The 17,370-nt window shown below is 36.6% G+C and overlaps 1 protein-coding gene across 1 annotated transcript in view; it reads right to left on the bottom strand.

The window, feature by feature from the left end:
• Nucleotides 1-17,370, bottom strand: part of Pou2f1 (POU class 2 homeobox 1) — a 224,955-nt gene that overhangs the window by 27,193 nt on the left and 180,392 nt on the right. The window contains exons 5-9 of the mRNA XM_004646035.3: nt 17,037-17,156; nt 14,318-14,506; nt 13,165-13,291; nt 9,392-9,486; nt 3,854-4,027 (exon numbers count right to left, since the gene is read on the bottom strand). Coding sequence (XP_004646092.2) covers nt 3,854-4,027; nt 9,392-9,486; nt 13,165-13,291; nt 14,318-14,506; nt 17,037-17,156 — 705 coding nt within the window. The remainder of the gene's footprint in view (nt 1-3,853; nt 4,028-9,391; nt 9,487-13,164; nt 13,292-14,317; nt 14,507-17,036; nt 17,157-17,370) is intronic.

Below are 17,370 nucleotides of genomic sequence, written 5' to 3'. Positions count from 1 at the left end.
CAGCTCAGCCCACCAGGGTGCGGGGCTGGCTGGCATGTGGGGCTGGGGGATTGAACTGCAGTCCCTGTGCTTTGCTAAGCTTGTTCTAAGTAGGTGCTTTAGACCACTGAGCCATCTCACCAGCCCTCATTATCATTTTTAGATTGTTTAATGGAATAAAAAGCAACAGATCCTTCAGTTAATATATTCATACTCATTAACTTATGAATTGGTTTAGTGCTCTGTAACTCCTGGATTTTTCCCTACAAAGTTAACTGTAAGCAGCTGATTCACACATTATATCCTTTGATATGTTTAAAAAGAATAAAAGGAATAAGAAGCCAAGACTGGGAATAAGGAATAATGATACTATAACATGCTTTCTAATTATGTAATGACAGCTGCAGTAATCCTTTAACAAGCAATGTTGTAATTAGAAAATAACTTTAAAACATCTAATAACATGTATTTCTAAGAAAATAGAGATTTGCTTCAACAAGTTGAATGTTTAATTTTCCTCTTGTACACAGGCATATAAGTACAAATGTATTTTTTGTACTCAAAGCCACCTTTGAATAACTATAATTAAAGTAATTAACTAAAAAACAAAGACTAATAAGTACAGTCAAGATGTATGAACCACTGCCACTACTATCAGTTATTTTGAAAATTAAGGAGTGGGTGCAGGAAAAAATGGCTATTCTTAAGAAACCAACTAATAACAAATGCTGGCAGGGCTGTCTGGAAAAAAGAATGCTTTTCTACTTTTGCTGGGAATGTACATTGGTGCAATCATTACGGAAATCAGTGCAGAGATTCCTCAAAAAACTAAAACTAGAGGTTCCATTTGACCCAGCTATTCCCCTTCTTGGTATCTTCCTGAAAGAATTAAAAGCATCATAACACAGCAGGATATGCACACCTATGTTTATAGTGGCACCATTTATAATAGCTAAATCTTGGAAACAGTCCAAGTATCTATCAACCAATGAATGGACAAGGATGATATAAGGGAGTGGTATTCTGCAATCAAGAAGGATAAACTTGAGAAATTTGTAGGTAAATGTATGTACCTTGAGCCCACCATACTCCTAAGTGAAAGAAATAGGACACACATGTTTAAATACTGCATGGTTACTATGATGTGAGAAAATAAAAGCACAAAAAAGGATCAAAATGTATAAAGAACATTGAGAAGTGGGAAGAAAATGTTCAGATGAGAAGAGGAACAAAGGAGGGATGAGGGCAAAAGGAAGGAAAGAATAAAAAAAAGAGAATAGAAGGAAATAATGGAAACAAAGCTTTTGTAAGTAGGGAGGGGGAGTGGGTTGGAGGGAGGGAAGGGGAATAGGAAAAAGAATCAAGATGTATCACGTACAGGTACCAATTCCTTATGATGGATGTTATCATTATCTAAAATGTACCAATAAAAGAAAAAATTTCTTGTGGGCATTCACAAGATGCAGATGACATATAAGGACATGGAGCCCACGAGGAGCTCACTATCATGACTTTTCACAGTTGCTCAACCTGTGCCTCTCAAAAATGGTGTATATATTTACTTTTGCTTTTATCCTTTCTGCTGATGTTTGGCCCCTGTTTGCTATACAGGGCCAGTTTTTCCCTTACCCCTCCTTCCTCCACTCCTCACTTTTCAAATAAACTTTTGGCATCATTAAAAAAAAAAAAAAAAAGAAGAAGAAGAAAAAAGAAAAATGAAAAGAAAATTAAAGAGTGGTCATGGTAAAAATAGGGGAAAAAACCCAGGTGTGATATGCATGCCTACAATCCTGGCACTCTGAGAGGCCGAGGCAGAACAGTCACAAGTTTGAGTCAAGCTTGGGCAACTTAGTGACTTAGCAAGACCCTGTGTCAAAGTAAGTAAAATTTAAAAAGGGCTGGGGATACAGCACAGTATGAGAGCCCTGGGTTCAATCTTCAGTGCTGAAGAGGGATGGGGAAAAGAAGCATAAAGCCATAAAGTAAATCACAAGATGACAGGAAACTCCTTAATGTGGAAAGACAGAAAGAGATAGAGGCACATATACTACTGACAATATATTGGGTCAAACATCACAACAGGGCAAACTACTATTTGAGTAAATGCTAATTTTTTTTTTTTTTTTTTTTTTTATTTAGGACAGGGACTACAGGGTCTCACTGCATAGATTGGACTCATAGCGATCCTCCTGTTTACAGCCTCCCAAATGCTGAGATTACAGGCAAATGCCACCACGCCCAGTCTCAATCGCTGTCTCAGCATGGCCCAGGGGTGGGGCCTGCACGGCAGACCTGGGGATCAAACTCCAGGCCCCTGCATCTGCCTAAGCAGGTGCTTTAATCCTCTGGGCTATTTGGCTGGCCTCAGTAATTTTTAAAAGGCTTCATATCCTTAATGTAGCACTTGGGTAATAACCTCCTAGGAAACTCAAATGTATGCTGTGCTAATAGCTTAAATCTGAAGCACTGCTAAATATGCCAGCTCTATATTTATTTTATCTTATTATGCCTATAACTCTAGTTTTATTTTTGAAAAATTTTTATTTATTTGTTTTTTTGGCCAGCTCAGCCGGCCCTCAGGCAGAGCTGGTGCAGCATGTAGTGCTGGATATCTGTGGTCCCTGCACTTGTCTAAACTTGCCTAAGCAGGTGCTTCAGGCCACTAAACTATCTTGCTGGCCCCATGAGTTATTTTTAAAACAAGTCAGATCATTTAAATGCTTCAAAAGTAACAAATGGTTGATGATTTATACTTTTTCTATACCTGAAACTATTCAAAAAATGAAACTGCATTTCACTTAAAATTACATCTATTTTAAACATTACCCTATGCTTTCAATACACAGCTTCTTTGAACAAAAATGAATTCCTGAAGAAACCATAAGAAATATAAATCTATTTCTAAAAACATCCAGGATATAAGCAGAGATATTATCCTCAGTTTTTATCTATCAGTTAAGTTCTATGCTATATATATGTTCAAGAAAATCATTTGGATAGTATTTAAGTGGTGGGTTAAATTCCAAATAGTAACTATATTTTCTGAAAAGTATCAGTTTTTTCCTGAGTATCCATAAATAAGCCCAATCCAACCCATACTTCAAGTTTTTTCTTTCATTTAATAATCTTATGACATTCTGTATAAATGTCATTTACTTTAATTCTTTTCCTGGTTTACAATTATTATTTGTGACAGGTTAATCAAGGAATAAGTCAGTAGCAGTGCTTAAAATAAAAATACTGTGTACCCAGATGCCTGTTTAAACCACTGAAGCATATTCTTTCCACTTTAAAAGTCTTCTGATAGCTGACAGTAGAAAAATTAATTTGATTTTGATTAATTTGAATTTTTCATCTTCAATAAATCTTAATTAATTAGTTTCAGCATAGGCTGGGGGAGTTTTCAGCATAGAGAGGGAGGCAGACAGAGTCTATCACTACCCCTTCTCCCCACAAAGCCTGTTTTAAAATAAGCCTTTCAAACATATTCCCTTTCAATTACTGTTAAGACCTCGAGATATTTACTTTCTTCATCTTAGGTATATAGCACCAGATGTTCCTCAAATAACAAAACTTAGCCATATCATCCCCTAACATAACATCTTTAAACTTTCACATACAATTATGACTTCAGAGGCTTGCACTGTGGGATAAGGCTTGAAAGTTTAACCTAACATAAAATTAAAAATGACTGTATGATTATAATTGTGTAATATCCTGGAGTTATAAATGTTAAATTACTAATAAAAGTACCTATCTCTGAAACCAAAATACAACATGACTGAGGACCACTGCTCCTTTAGACATGTAAAGCAAACATTTGAACCCAGGCAATGTGGGACATCTAGTAAGGGTAGCATCACCACCATCCTACCTGAGTGAATCCAAGTTTGATTCGTCTTTGTTTGAAGGTCTTGGCAAATTGCTCAAGCTCCTCAAGGTCACTGGGCTCCTCCAAACTGGGAGTATCAATTCGCTTTGGTGTTGTCTGGCTCTGTGGAAGTGTCTGAATTGGGGTTGCTGCTATTGTGCGTGTTGGGGTTGCTGGCTGTTGGAGAAGGAGTAGAGTAATAAACACACATTGTATGATCAAAATACAGTGTGAATATTTAGGTTAAAAAAAACCTTTAGAGTAAAAGCAACATGCCATTCATTCCCCTCAAAATAGTGCCCCTTGCTTCAAACACACGTATCTCATCATTCTAGCTATGTTCTAAAGTAATTCTGGAAATCCTCTTTTGCAAATAACTTTATAAAGTGCAATGATTCCATGGAAAGGCAAGCTCATAAACACATTCTGTACAGTGTGTCCTCATCAAGTCACTGGATCTGGCTCCGTGCAACTCCTGATCTTCCCCAAAGTGAGCATGAGAGGTAAATATTCCACACTGATTCTGGACTCTAGGCAATCCCGACAGTGCAATGAAAGACACCAAAGAGAACTTCCAAAACTGCTTCAGAAAGTGGTAAAAAAAATGGAGCCAGTGTGTTCAAGCTGAGAGAGAAATTTTGAGGGAGATCAGTAGTAGTGTCTTATTGTAGCAAAAATTTTTAAAAATATAAGTGTTCACTATATTTTTCAACTGATACAACTGTAATGTGCTGCAAAAAGACAGTTCTATTCAGAGAGAATGATGAAAACCATGTAATACCATGGGGAGTGCAACATAATGTGCAGTGAGAAAGCAGACTGTCAGATACTACACTGCAATTATAGTATCAGGGACCTGTTTTTTTTTTTTTTTGCATAACTAGGGATTGAACTCAGGCCCTTGTGCTTGCCAGAGAAGCACTTATTCCACTGAGCCATCTCCCCGGCCCCTTGCAATTATAGTAAAGGCTAAGTAAATTAGCCGTGGGAAAACACTTAACTACACAAAATAAAATTAACTTGTCTGAATACATGTATTATAGGTCTTTTAAGAAATTACTCATTACTTTAAAACATTTATTTTATAAATAGCAGTTTAGACTGCCAAAACAGCAGGGACCCCCTTACTTAATTTAACACTATTGTGTCTCCAACATGTGACACTATATTATAAAAATGGTAAGATAATTATTAAACTATTTTCAGATGAGGAGTAATCTGTGATTTAAATAACTTATTATAGGTGGCATCATTTTGGAGTATTTGTTAAATTTTTCCCCACAAACCTACATTTTAACCTTAACTATAATTAAGATATATATAATTACCCTTTTCAAAGATTGTGTGGGGCAATATTATAATTTAGTGATTTAACTACCATGCAGTTTTTCATTTATCACAGATAACATCACAATGAAAAAATCTGTGCATGTGTTTTTCCACCTATGTAGTTCTTTTTTTTTTCTTTTTGGTGGAACTGGGGGTTGAACTCAGACCCTTGTGCCTGCCAGGGAAGTGCTTATTCTGCTGAGCCATCTCCAAGGCCCCAATTCTTTAAGAAAAATTCCCAAGGGATTTTTTTGGCAACTGGGTAATTTCATGGCTTTTGATAATTTTGATAATGTTGGTTCCTACTATATAATGTAGTTTTCTCCACATAATTTGTTAGCAGCTTTAAAAAATGTTTTATCAAAGAGTAAATGATACATCATTTTTGCTACTGCTTCAATTATTAATCAAAGTAAAAATTTCCAATGTGCCAAGGATTATGAATATGAATTAGAGGGGCCAGGGAGATAGCTCAGTAGAATAAGTGCTTGCCTGGCAAGCGCAGGGTCCTGAGTTCAATTCCTGGTACTGCAAAAAAAAAAAAAAAAGCAACTGGGTTATGAAGTAGATTTGTCTCTTTTAATAAAAATACATACATTTTTACATATATAAAATATACACATATATATATTTCCATTTATATACTGATACCCCTATTCTAATTCTAAATGAGCTCACTAAATGTTGAGAGTAAGGTTTTATCTGTGACATTAATAGAAATATTTTTTCCAATTTGCTTTTTTCCTTTTTTTATTATACATAAACTTTAGATTGTCATTTAGGTGAAGTGCCCCCCCCATGCATCTGTTGTCCAAATCTTAAGAAAACTTTACTTATTTTTAACCCTGACAGAATTCTTGATAACCTGCTACCTTTTCTTTGTATTTTAAGAAATTATTTAAATCCATCTAAAGTTATTTTGGGACATGAAGCTTTTTCTTTTTTGGTAGGGGGTGGTGGTGAGGACTGAGCCTGGGGCCTAGTGCATGCTAAGCACAGGCTGTATTACTGAGCTACACTCCCAACCTCCCCTGGGTCCCCCTTTTTTTAAAAGAAAGTATTAAGAGTTAGGGATATGGCCCAGAGGCACAAGTACCTGCCTTGCCTGGCAAGCACAAGGTCCTGAGTTGGATTGCTGATGCCAAAAAGAAAAAAAAGGAAAAGAAAATATTAGATCTTATTACACAAACATAAAACAGGTCTCCTCAGAAGCCCTAAGCAGCATATCTCTTTCTAAGTATTCATTAATGGGAGGTGCCATCCTGATATGTATCCTCACTGCTTGTTTGAGCCTTCCTGTGAATAGGACCCAGGTAAGAGATTACATACTAGGAATACAGATCACCTGTGCTGTTAACTTTTCTTCTTGTCATTTAGATTGGTCACGTATCTCTGAACTTGACCTTATTAGTCAAGGCTTTCTGCAAGGGGCCTAACTAGCCCAGAAAACTATACAATAGACATTCCATAGGCAATTAACTAGGGCAAGTTTCTCTCATCCTGCTTCAATGAAAACAATAACATTTATCTCTATGACATATGAACACTGACTAATTTTCATGCTGACCATTTTAAAGACGCCGACCCTACTACAATCCTACATGGCTATACACTTCCCACAGTAAAATTGGTTAATAAGTAGAGTTGAGACTGTTACTTCATCTCAAGGCTCCATGGACCCACGTTCTCAAATAATAAAGGACTAAAAACAACTTAGCTACTTTTACATTCCTGGCTACAGATAAAATACCCCAAATCTAAAAATCACAGGCTGGACTGAGATATATTTAGGAATACTAAAGTAGAATTCAGTGAGCAGAAGTTGGGACAAAGCCACAAAAACTTGCCACTGTTTGCAGAGCACATAGGTCAGGAAGGAAGTTATTATATAGGCATCTGTCAAAATCCCCAACCTCTGGGCTGGAGAGATAGCTCGACAGTCTAAGTACCTGCCTGGGAAGCAAAAGGTCCCAAGTTTGATTCCTCAGTACTGCAATTTGTGCAGGTGCCATGCTGACCCTGAAACCGGGTTTAGTGGTGCATGCCCGTAATCCCAGCTCTGAGGAGGCTGAGACAGGAGGATCACTATGAGTCTGAGCTACGTAGCGAGATCCTGTACCAAACAAACAAACCCCAAATCCCAACCCTTGGCCAGACCTATAATCCCAGCACCCAGAAGCTGAAGTAGGAAAATTGCAAGTTTAAATCCAGCCTGGGCAACTTAGTGAGATCCTGTCTCAAAAACAAAACAAAACAAAACAAAAATGACTGGAGATGTAGCTCAGTGTGAAGGCCCTAAATTTAACTGCTAGTACTTAGAAGGAAAAAAACCCCAAAAAACCCCAAACCCCAACCTTACCTTTCTATTTAGCACACTCAAAGATTCACCATTTATAAATGCATACTTTTGGTGGATTCTGGCAACCAAACACAGTCATATAACTACTAACACAGCTAAGATATAGAACATTTTCATCACCATGAAAAGTTTTCCTGTGCCCTTTGTAGTTAACGTCTATGATTAGGCCAAGTTACATTTATCTTTAATTCCAATTTCCAAATGATCACTGCTAGTGTACAGAAATATAAATACTTTTCGTGTATTGAGTTTGTATCCATTATACTTTTTAAACTCACTTATTCCAGCAGGTCCTCCCACCCCTCAAGTGCCCTAAGATTTTCAATATAGACAATTATGCTTGTCTATCTACCCGTTAGGATAGTTTTTAGTTGTTCTTGTTTTCTAAAGAAGTAAAACATATAGCAAGACACTGTATGTCCTTTCTTCCGCTTTTAAATTTAATTTTATTTTGAAGAGTAAAAATGAAAGCAAAAACAAATAGCAGAAACAAAGACAGAAACAGGGTAACATACATGTTACAGATTTTCAAAACAAGAATAGCTAATTAACAATGGTTGCTCTATTATCTATTTTTATCATCAAATCTGTTGCTCAGATTAACAGATATAGTTATGCAAGATTGGACAATTGAATATTACCACTTGCTTTCAATAAATCTTATTTTTTTGGTCTTTTTTTATGCCTAAAAATTATCTTAACTAGAGTATAATAATAATTTATAAGACATTAGAAATGGTACACATGTAGAAGACCAAGATGAGAGCTAGTCAAGCATGGCTTTTCTATTATGCATTGCTGTCCTCAATGTTGTTGCTTGGATCGTAGATATCAGTATACAGTTAGTCAAGGTGAAAATTCTACATATTAACTGCTATTTTAAAAAAAATGATGGAAATTATTATAATCATCTTAATTATCCTGTATACATACTTGCATGTTTTTCCCACTTTTTTCTTATCTTTTCTTTATTTGTTTTTCTTGTCTTACTGCACTTCTAGAATTGTCAGTATATTGCTGAATAAATGTGTTAAGTGTTCACCTTGTTCCGATCTTAGAAGAAAGGTAATTCAGTCTGATTATTAAGTGTGGGGTTTTTTCTCTTTTTTTGGGTAGATGTCCTTTATTAGATAAAAAATTACCTTCTCCTAAAATGCAATAGTTTTTACTATAAATGAATGTTAATTTGTCAATTATGATAATGTGTCAATATTAAGCCTTAACTTCTATACTTTAGATAAAGAGAGTTGGACATGGAAAGATTTAGGATCAGCCAGTTTATTCAACTAATGTACAGATGAGATCCAGGGAAGTAAAATGACATGTATGTTCAAAGCCACTGCTAGATAAGAAGCAGAGGTAGAGCCATGACTTCTAGACGCTTAAGAACTGTGATTTTTATGTCGTTACAGAAGTTATATACTATAGTGTAAATGAGCCAAACACCACACAAGCACTGAGAGGAAAGCAAATGCAGAGATTTGAGCTTCTTTGCAGATTCTGAGGACAATGACAGGTTTTAAGGTGAGGTACCAGGTTTCTGGTTCAGGTGGTACTATCTTCTGCCAACTGCAGGATGGGCATGTGTACAGCAAAGAGACACAGTTCATTATTGCTAATATATCTATCTGTATATATATTTTTATGAGTTATAAGAAAATATAGAATCTTTAGAACTTTTCAGATTACATCAATTTGGTAGCACTGCTTTACCAAACTAAAAAGCCCAGCTTTGAATTTTTAGGTCAGTTTTTAGAGACTATTTGGATTATTACTTTCTGTTGTTTTGTCTTGATTTTGTTTTCAGATAAAGTACAAAAGACTTTCCCCACAACAGGGTAAGAGAAACTGACCTGGGAGGTGAGGGTGATGCTTGGCTGCGACTGTAGGAGGTTGGCTTGGCTTTGCTGAGGTAGTTGCGTTAAAAGATTTTGCGCTTGCAGGAGACCTATAAATCATAAACATGTTATGAAAACTTTAAAGGTCACTTTTAGCACATATAGCAAAAGAAAAAACAAAGAAATATACTGAAAAAAATTCAGGACACTATCTTATAACTCATGTCTTATTGTCTAAAATTCAATCTTGTTAAGTACAACTTAAGTAGATCTTGGGCAATAAAATAAATAACATCAAATTAAAACTGGTATGTATTTAGCATAATCTGAATAAGCTCTCTGATAGGCCCGTTCTTTAGTAAGGAACAGATGAAAGTGAAGAACTATTGCAAGTGGAAACAGCTAGAAATTTGAAAAACAAAAACAACTTCTCAAAACCCAAAACAATTCCCACATCCCCCCCCAAAAAAACCAGATAAACTTAACAGGAATCCACCAGAATATATCAATATGTTCTAGATCGTGAAGGAAACGAATAGCCTTTAAGCGGAAAAAGATGTTGCTTTAAAAAAATTATATTTATAAAACATTTGTCTTCCAGCAGTAATAAAGCTGAAATGTAAACTCTATCTTCACTACATGGAATTGCCTTAGTTTAAGTGACTGGTAAGTAAGGCAGGTAAAGTGGTACATGCCAGGAGTCTAAGCTGTTTGATTTATTGAGGCAGAAGATTGCTTGGTCTAGGAATTTGAAGCCAGCTTGGACAACACAGTGAAAACTTATGTTAAAAGGGGGAGTTGGGGAGAGTGATAATCTAAACACCTAACTTCAATTATAACGGTGCTGTTAAAACACTAAATATAAAATTATTTTTAATGAGGTAAGAGCAATGTATGAATTATCCAACATAGTACTTCAAAGAAAAGGAATGGTACCAGTTGTTTTATTTAAATATATGTGGCAAGATTAGCTGGGGAAACGGTACCTTCCTAATTATGATTTTCATAGGCTACTGAATTTGACATACTGAATGCTGGAGTATGCAGGACAACAATTAAAACCTTAAACTGACCACACAATTCATGATTTATAACTAAAAACTACCTAAACTTAAGAAATTAAAGCATATTCACCATGTATATCACAAATAAGATAAATACTAAGCAGATTTAAATTTTATTAGTCTGGGGCAAGTATGATTAAGTGAAATAAACTCTTAAAAAGCATATTAAAAAAATAAGTTTAAGAGATCACTTTGGTTCTCCCGTGTGTCCCTACAATTCAATTCCATAGAGTTCTTTGTGATCACATCCTACAGTTAAACAATCCAAAGACTTTCCATCACAAGTGGGATACAATCTGTGCAGTTCTGTCTAGCTCTTAGATTACATCATTTCCTCACACTCACTACACTAAGCTATAGCTGTACTGATCTTTCCTTTCCTGGCCTGGGTCAAGCTTGTTCTCCTCCAGGTGTTATTACTCTCCTCGCTCATCAGACTCTTCACTCAGATCCTAGGTGTGGCAGTTTTCCCTGCTCCCATTATAAGTTCCCAACTTAAGTGGAACACTATTCCAGAGAGGTCTTTCCAGACCATCTACCCATTCTTCCACAGGTAAACCCTTACCAAATTAGTCTGATCTGCTGTCATCCTAGTACATAACACTATCTGAACCATTTTTCCATGTTTACTATTTAATTTCTTCTAGTCTTGTTCAACATTATAATCGAAACATGTAAGAGTGTAATATGACAATTAGCAGGTACTCAAGAAATCAGAGTGAATTAATATCAATTAGTAACAAATTTTTCTGGTTTCAAAAAAATGAGAGGAAAAAATTGTTTATGTCAATGATTAAAATCAGTCTATTAGAAGTATTTTGAAAGGATAATGGCCCAAGAATATTCAAAAATAGTAATAAGTTAACTAAAAAGTGAAAAGCCCCAGAAAGACTTAAAACTTACATGAAGACCACTCCTTGTCCCCTTCCTTGCCCTCTACCTCAGCTAAGGAAGAGTCAAATGAATAGAAAGGGCAGACTAAAATCTCTAGTAAGTTATGTCTCAAATTTGGAAATGCATCAATAAGAATTTTCCTAGGGAAAGAGAGACTCTGGGAAAATGGCCTAGATTTCACCTGCTAGAAGTTAAATATTCAACAATACAAATTATACTTCAAATGTTTAGCCATCCCTTTTAAAAAAATTTTATTTTATTTTTATTTATTTTTTTCATCTCTTTATTTTGAGCATGGTCTTGTTAAGTTGTCCAGGCTGGATTGAATTTGTTTGTGATTTTCTTGCTTCAGCTTCCCAGAAGGCTGAGATTATATGCAAGTGGCACCATGCTCAGCTTTGAGCTCCATTATTTCAAATAAAATGAAGTCCAAAGACGAGGCTTTTAGCTTTGCCAAAAGAAAATGAAGGTAACTCACTCAATCTTAAAGCTTTAACAATTACCAAATCTGATATATACACTTCAGCACTGACCTAATCTTTCTGGTCAAGACCATTTCTTCCTTCCTTCTTGGAATTCTCTTCCATTATTACAACTCTTCACTAGTTTTGACCTCTAAAATCACAGTATCTCCTTTTGGTGTCTACTTATTCCTCCTATACTTACATGAATTTTTTTTTAAACTAAGGATCTTCCATTATTATATAAGTGTTTTCCTCACCCATTAACCTTCACAGTTTTCCTAAAAAAACCAAGTACAACTGGCCACCACATTCTTTTTACCTACCAAATCGTCATCTCTTTCTAGGCCCACAACCATAATTCAGCCCTTATAACATCTCAACTGGACCACTGCATTGTTCTCCTAACCAGTATTTTTGTCCATCTAATTTTTCCTTCCCAAGTTTTATGGTCAGCTTTCTTAATAGAAAGTGAGAATGTCACCTTTCTATTTCAACTTGCTATAGTTTTGTATAGTTTACAAGAGGTTTCCTGTATGTGAAGGCATTGGGCCTTTCAAATTAGGGTTAGGATTAAAAGGCTAGTTTAAATTTGGGGCTTAGACTATTTTTCTAGTTTTTCAAGGGACAAATACACAAAATGAACTATGTCAACTATTAAGCTATTGGACTAAAGGTCAAACTCTTGTTAAGTGCTTTAATGATCTGGTCTCTAATCTTTTTTTTTTTTCAGAACTGGGTATTGAACTCAGACCCTTGCACTTGCTAGGGAAGCACTTATTCCACTAAGCTATCTCCCTGGCCCCTGGTCTCTAATCTTTTTGACCGTAAGTTTCACAACTGCACCCTTATATTCTCCTTTTAAGGAATTACAGTTCTCAAACATAGCTTACTAATTTTTCTTTCATGACTCCAAGCTTTGCAAATGCTTTTCCTTTTGTAAGACTGACATTCTCTCCTTTATACTTGTATGAAGGCACTCTCTCAATTCATTGTGAAGGCTTATCTGGTTACAAAAGTACAAAAGGTCTTTCCTGGGTTTGCATAGCATTCTGTGCACATCAAATCCAGTATTTTGTAATAGGTCTGTTTCTCTGGCACTAGATTGTAAGTACTTTCATTTTGAACATACATTAAAAATGTTTTTACATAATTTTGGAATGAATATACAAGAAGAAAAAAGATAAAAGAAATAAAAGTAAAAATCCCAGAAACAATGAAGACTTGGTATTTGATTAATATATTGTATGCATTATAGAAATAGCACACTGTACCCTACCAACATATACAATGAAAACTGTATATGAATTTTGTATACAATGAAACCAACAGTGATACACTAGTGTTTGGAGCTTGGAGAACCACTCACCCTGCTGGCCTTGGGGCGTTTGGGAGATGATAAACTGCGCAGGTTGCAAGTTGGTGGTTGGATGCACCAACACAAACTGCTGAAGGTTGAGATTTTGCTGTTGAAGCTGTTGCAATTGCTGAAGATCCTGAAATGGCAGAATTAAAACAGACTGGAGATTTTGAAAGTAAGTTTGCTTAATTATAAGATTTCCAGCTAATGACTTCTGTCACATCAAAATCAAAGAAGGGTCTCTATTGAGCATGTTTTTATGTCCCTCACGCTCAGTGTGTTTCACTTACTGTGATTAAGTCTATATCTGAGTCTTTTCTGGAGGGGAGTTATCTAGAACTAGATTCATTATTAACTCCTCAAATATTTTACTAAATAACTACTTCTCTTTTTTTTTCCTTTCTTTCTCTCAGGATTAGGCATGAACCTAGGGCCTTCACAATCAGGTATATTCCCAACCCTTTTTTATTCTTAGATAGGTCTCACTAAGTTAGCCAGGATGGGGTTGAATTTATGGTTCTTCCACTTCAGCTTCCCAGAGTTTTGAGATCACAGGCAAGAGCTATCACATTTGACCCTTTTTCTTCTTTTTAAGATAAAAGATTTCACTTATTTTTCTCATTGGTCCTATATGTCTGCACCTCTTAAATTTATTACCTTGGGATGCTTTGCCCAAAAATGTACAAAATAAAAACAAAAGAGAGTCTACTGCAGCTCTTCACAGTGCTAATCATTTCAAAGCAGCGATGACTCCCTGTCTCTCTTACACATGGGTGGCAACATTTACTGCAGAGCAAATGAAAGAACCCCTCCTTGCTGTAATTAGCTCATTAAGATAAATATAGCAATCCTCTGCTTCAGAATATAGCAGTTACTTATTCAAGAATTGTCACTTTACATAAACAGTCAGTTATTCAAATAATTAGCCTGTGTTTACAATACCAACTCAAATAAGCAAACAAATATATTACTTCTAATTCAACGTTAAGGAAAGGGTACCATTTACTTCACTGATCTAGGGCCCATATCAACAATCACAAAGTTACTTTAATATTTCATAAAACTAGATTATTAATTAGATTAACTAGATTCATTATTTAATTCATAAAATCTGCTGTTTTTTTCCTGGCCTGCTTCCCCAGGCCCCGAGCCCCTTCCTCACCTGGGTGATCTGGATGGGCTGTGACAGGGGGATCTGTGTCATGGGCGTGGCGGCGGAGGCGGAGATGGTGGCCCCAGCAGCACTGTGCTGCTGGCTGGCAGAATGCTGCTGCACTGCAGCTGCCAGCAGCTGTGCCTGTGCCTGTGCCTGCTGTAGTAGTAACTGCTGCTGGGCTGGTGTCAACGTGAGCTAAACAAAAGGAGAACACATGGTGGGAAGGCTGAAGGAACTGGGTGCCTAATGCAAGTTTGCTGCTTCAAAACAGTTAACTCAAGTGGTTGTAGGACTTAACTATTCAACCTAACTGATGGTAACTGGTGGTACTGGTTACCATCAGCTAAGATGTTCATCAATGATCAAACTATTCCTAGCAGAACACTGAAATGAAAGTGGTAGTCCTTACTTTGGACTTCATCATTCAAGCTTGTCTAGGGCCCTAGGGTTCAGGCAATACAAGTAGTTAACTAGTAAGCAAGAAAAAAAAGGAATCAATGTTAACAGGATATGAAAAGAAATTTACACCCAACAGAACAGCAAGAGATTAGTTAGATGAAGGAGCAACAAGGACACTGGATATAACCGTGAAAAGAACTGATAAGGCCCAGCTGCTTTCCATTAGCATGAAACCTTGCCATGTTCCATCATTTCCATTATGTCCTAAGATGTGACTAAAGAATAAGAGCTCCATTTGTTTTTTTCCAAGTCTCCCAGCAGACCCCTCCCTAACACAATCTTTTCTGTTACTGAAAGCACTGGAGTCTGCAACTTCACATCCCCTTTCTAACACATTATCTCTATAAAACAGGTGGCAACAGCCTCTCTCTTTACATGCAAATGTAGCTTAAAGTCCAGCTTTAATAGCAGCTTCAGCCACATAAACCTGGAATCCCAAGTGCCTCTCACTATTGTAGACCCTAGTCAACAGAAATAAAACCCAACTTGCAAAATGTATTTAGAACAGATTTAAACTTGCATTCTTTCTTTTTTTTTCTTTGGAGGAACCGGGGATTGAACTCAGACCCTTGTGCCTACTGAGCCATCTCCCCAGCTTACACTTGCTTTCATAATGCAACTTATTCATAATATGCTTAAGTCAAAGTAGTATGCAGAAACTTCCTTTTGATGACACATCAAACAAGAAGGAACTGGAGGGGCTGGTGAGATGGCTCAGTGGTCTAAAGCACCTACTTAGAACAAGCTTCGCAAAGCACAGGGACCGCGGTTCAATCCCCCAGCACCACATGCCAGCCAGCCCCGCCCCCTGGTGGGCTGAGCTGGCCACACACACACACACACACACAAATAAAAAAAATTAAAAAAAAATTAAAAAAAAAAAAAAAAGAAGGAACTGGAACATTTGATGTGTGTAAATTGTTACTTGGCAGCACAACTCTTCTTTCAAAAGGGTCCAAATACAATCTGTGCATCAGAACCATAGTGAAAAATCAAGCTGTTAAAAAAGTGTATGTTTTTATTTTATATAAGACACATATATTAATCTCTACTGATGAGATTTTATAAACAATTTTGGAACAGTTCTTAAAAGAGCCTTTCAGAGCCGGCGAGATAGTTCATCAGACTAAGTGCCTGCTTAAACAAGCGCAGTGGCCAGGGTTCAATCCCTGGCACCATATGCTGTGTCAGACCTCCCCCTGGGCACTCTAAGCCCCTGAATGAGTTTGGACATGGTGGCGCACAATTGTGATCCCAGCACTGGGGAGGCTGAAAACAGGAGGATCACTACAAGTTTGAGCTGTGCAGTGAGACCCTGCACAAAATATACACACTCACACACACACATACACACACACACACACACACACATAGCCTTTCACTAAGGTGGTGCATGGAGGCTGAGGCAGGAGAATCGTTGTAAGTTTGAGGCCAGCCTGAACTACACAGTGAGATCCTGTCTCAAAAAACCAAACAGGCAAAACAAAGTCTTTCAATGCCAGAAAATAAACCTGCAGACTGAAATGATACAAATGGAATAAAAACTCTTCCTTACCATTTTCTTCCCTTCTTATCTCCCTTCTACTCTCACTACTTCCCTCTCTCCTTTTGGATAATTTAGAAGATAAACTTTAATTTTGGAAAATTATTTGGAATTGTGTCTTAGGGAAAAGGTTAAAAGCTCAGTGGAATCTCAGGCCAATTTGTTACTAGTAAAAGTAAATGACATTTACTGACTGCTTGGTGCCAAATATTGTTTTATGAACTTTACATATATTATCTCTAATATAAGAGTACTTAAGATAGGTTTATCAATCTCTCCATTTAACAAAAGGAAAATCGAGCATAACAAGATGAAGTAATTAATTTGTTCCTGTAGTAAGATGCATGGCCAGGATATAAGATGGTAAGTTTTACTTTAGAATCTATTCTTTAACTTCTATCCTTCAACAATGGCATAACTCCAAACTGAAAACTGCCACTTCATCAATGTAATGTTCTTGAGCATGTAATAATGACTCTATAACATGATAAAGCCACCCCTGAAACATGGGTTTGTAGAGTTCTTACTCTATTCAGAGCATATGCAATTGTAACAAAAGAAATCCTGAATGCTATGGGTTTAGAGTATAGGATGTTTTGAAAAAGACACAAAAGTGACATGTTACTGCCAGTTCCAGTAGGTGGTTCTGACTAGGTATGGTATCCGCTAAGGGCAGTTCTGACCTAGAGGAAGTTTATTATAATTTTCTCAGTGAAAACTTACCCCTGTTATCTGTCCTCCAGCCAGCATAAGCTGGGTCTGGGGAATGGCTGCCTGCACTGAAGGCTGCTGGGAAGGCTGGCTTGGTTGCTGTGAATCCCCCGATTCTTCATTAGATTTTGCCTGAAGTGGGTGGGTAAGAAGAAAGGATTTCTAATAGTTGTTTAAAAAATTAAATATACAGCATTTATAACTGCATTTTAAGAATCATTTGTAGCACGGGCTACTCAAGTCCAAAGTCTTCTGATTCCCCCACCCCTTTCTTGGAAGCATGTATCTTCCAAGTTTTACAATGCAAAGTTTTAAAGTTTTTATTCCAGTGATAGCAAACTAATAT

The sequence above is a fragment of the Octodon degus genome, unplaced genomic scaffold (assembly GCF_000260255.1).
Source record: "Octodon degus isolate 3935 unplaced genomic scaffold, OctDeg1.0 scaffold00250, whole genome shotgun sequence".
In the NCBI taxonomy this organism is placed as follows: domain Eukaryota; kingdom Metazoa; phylum Chordata; class Mammalia; order Rodentia; family Octodontidae; genus Octodon; species Octodon degus.
The sequence above is the reverse complement of the archived record's forward strand: the minus strand, read 5'-3'. Positions and strand labels throughout refer to the sequence as shown.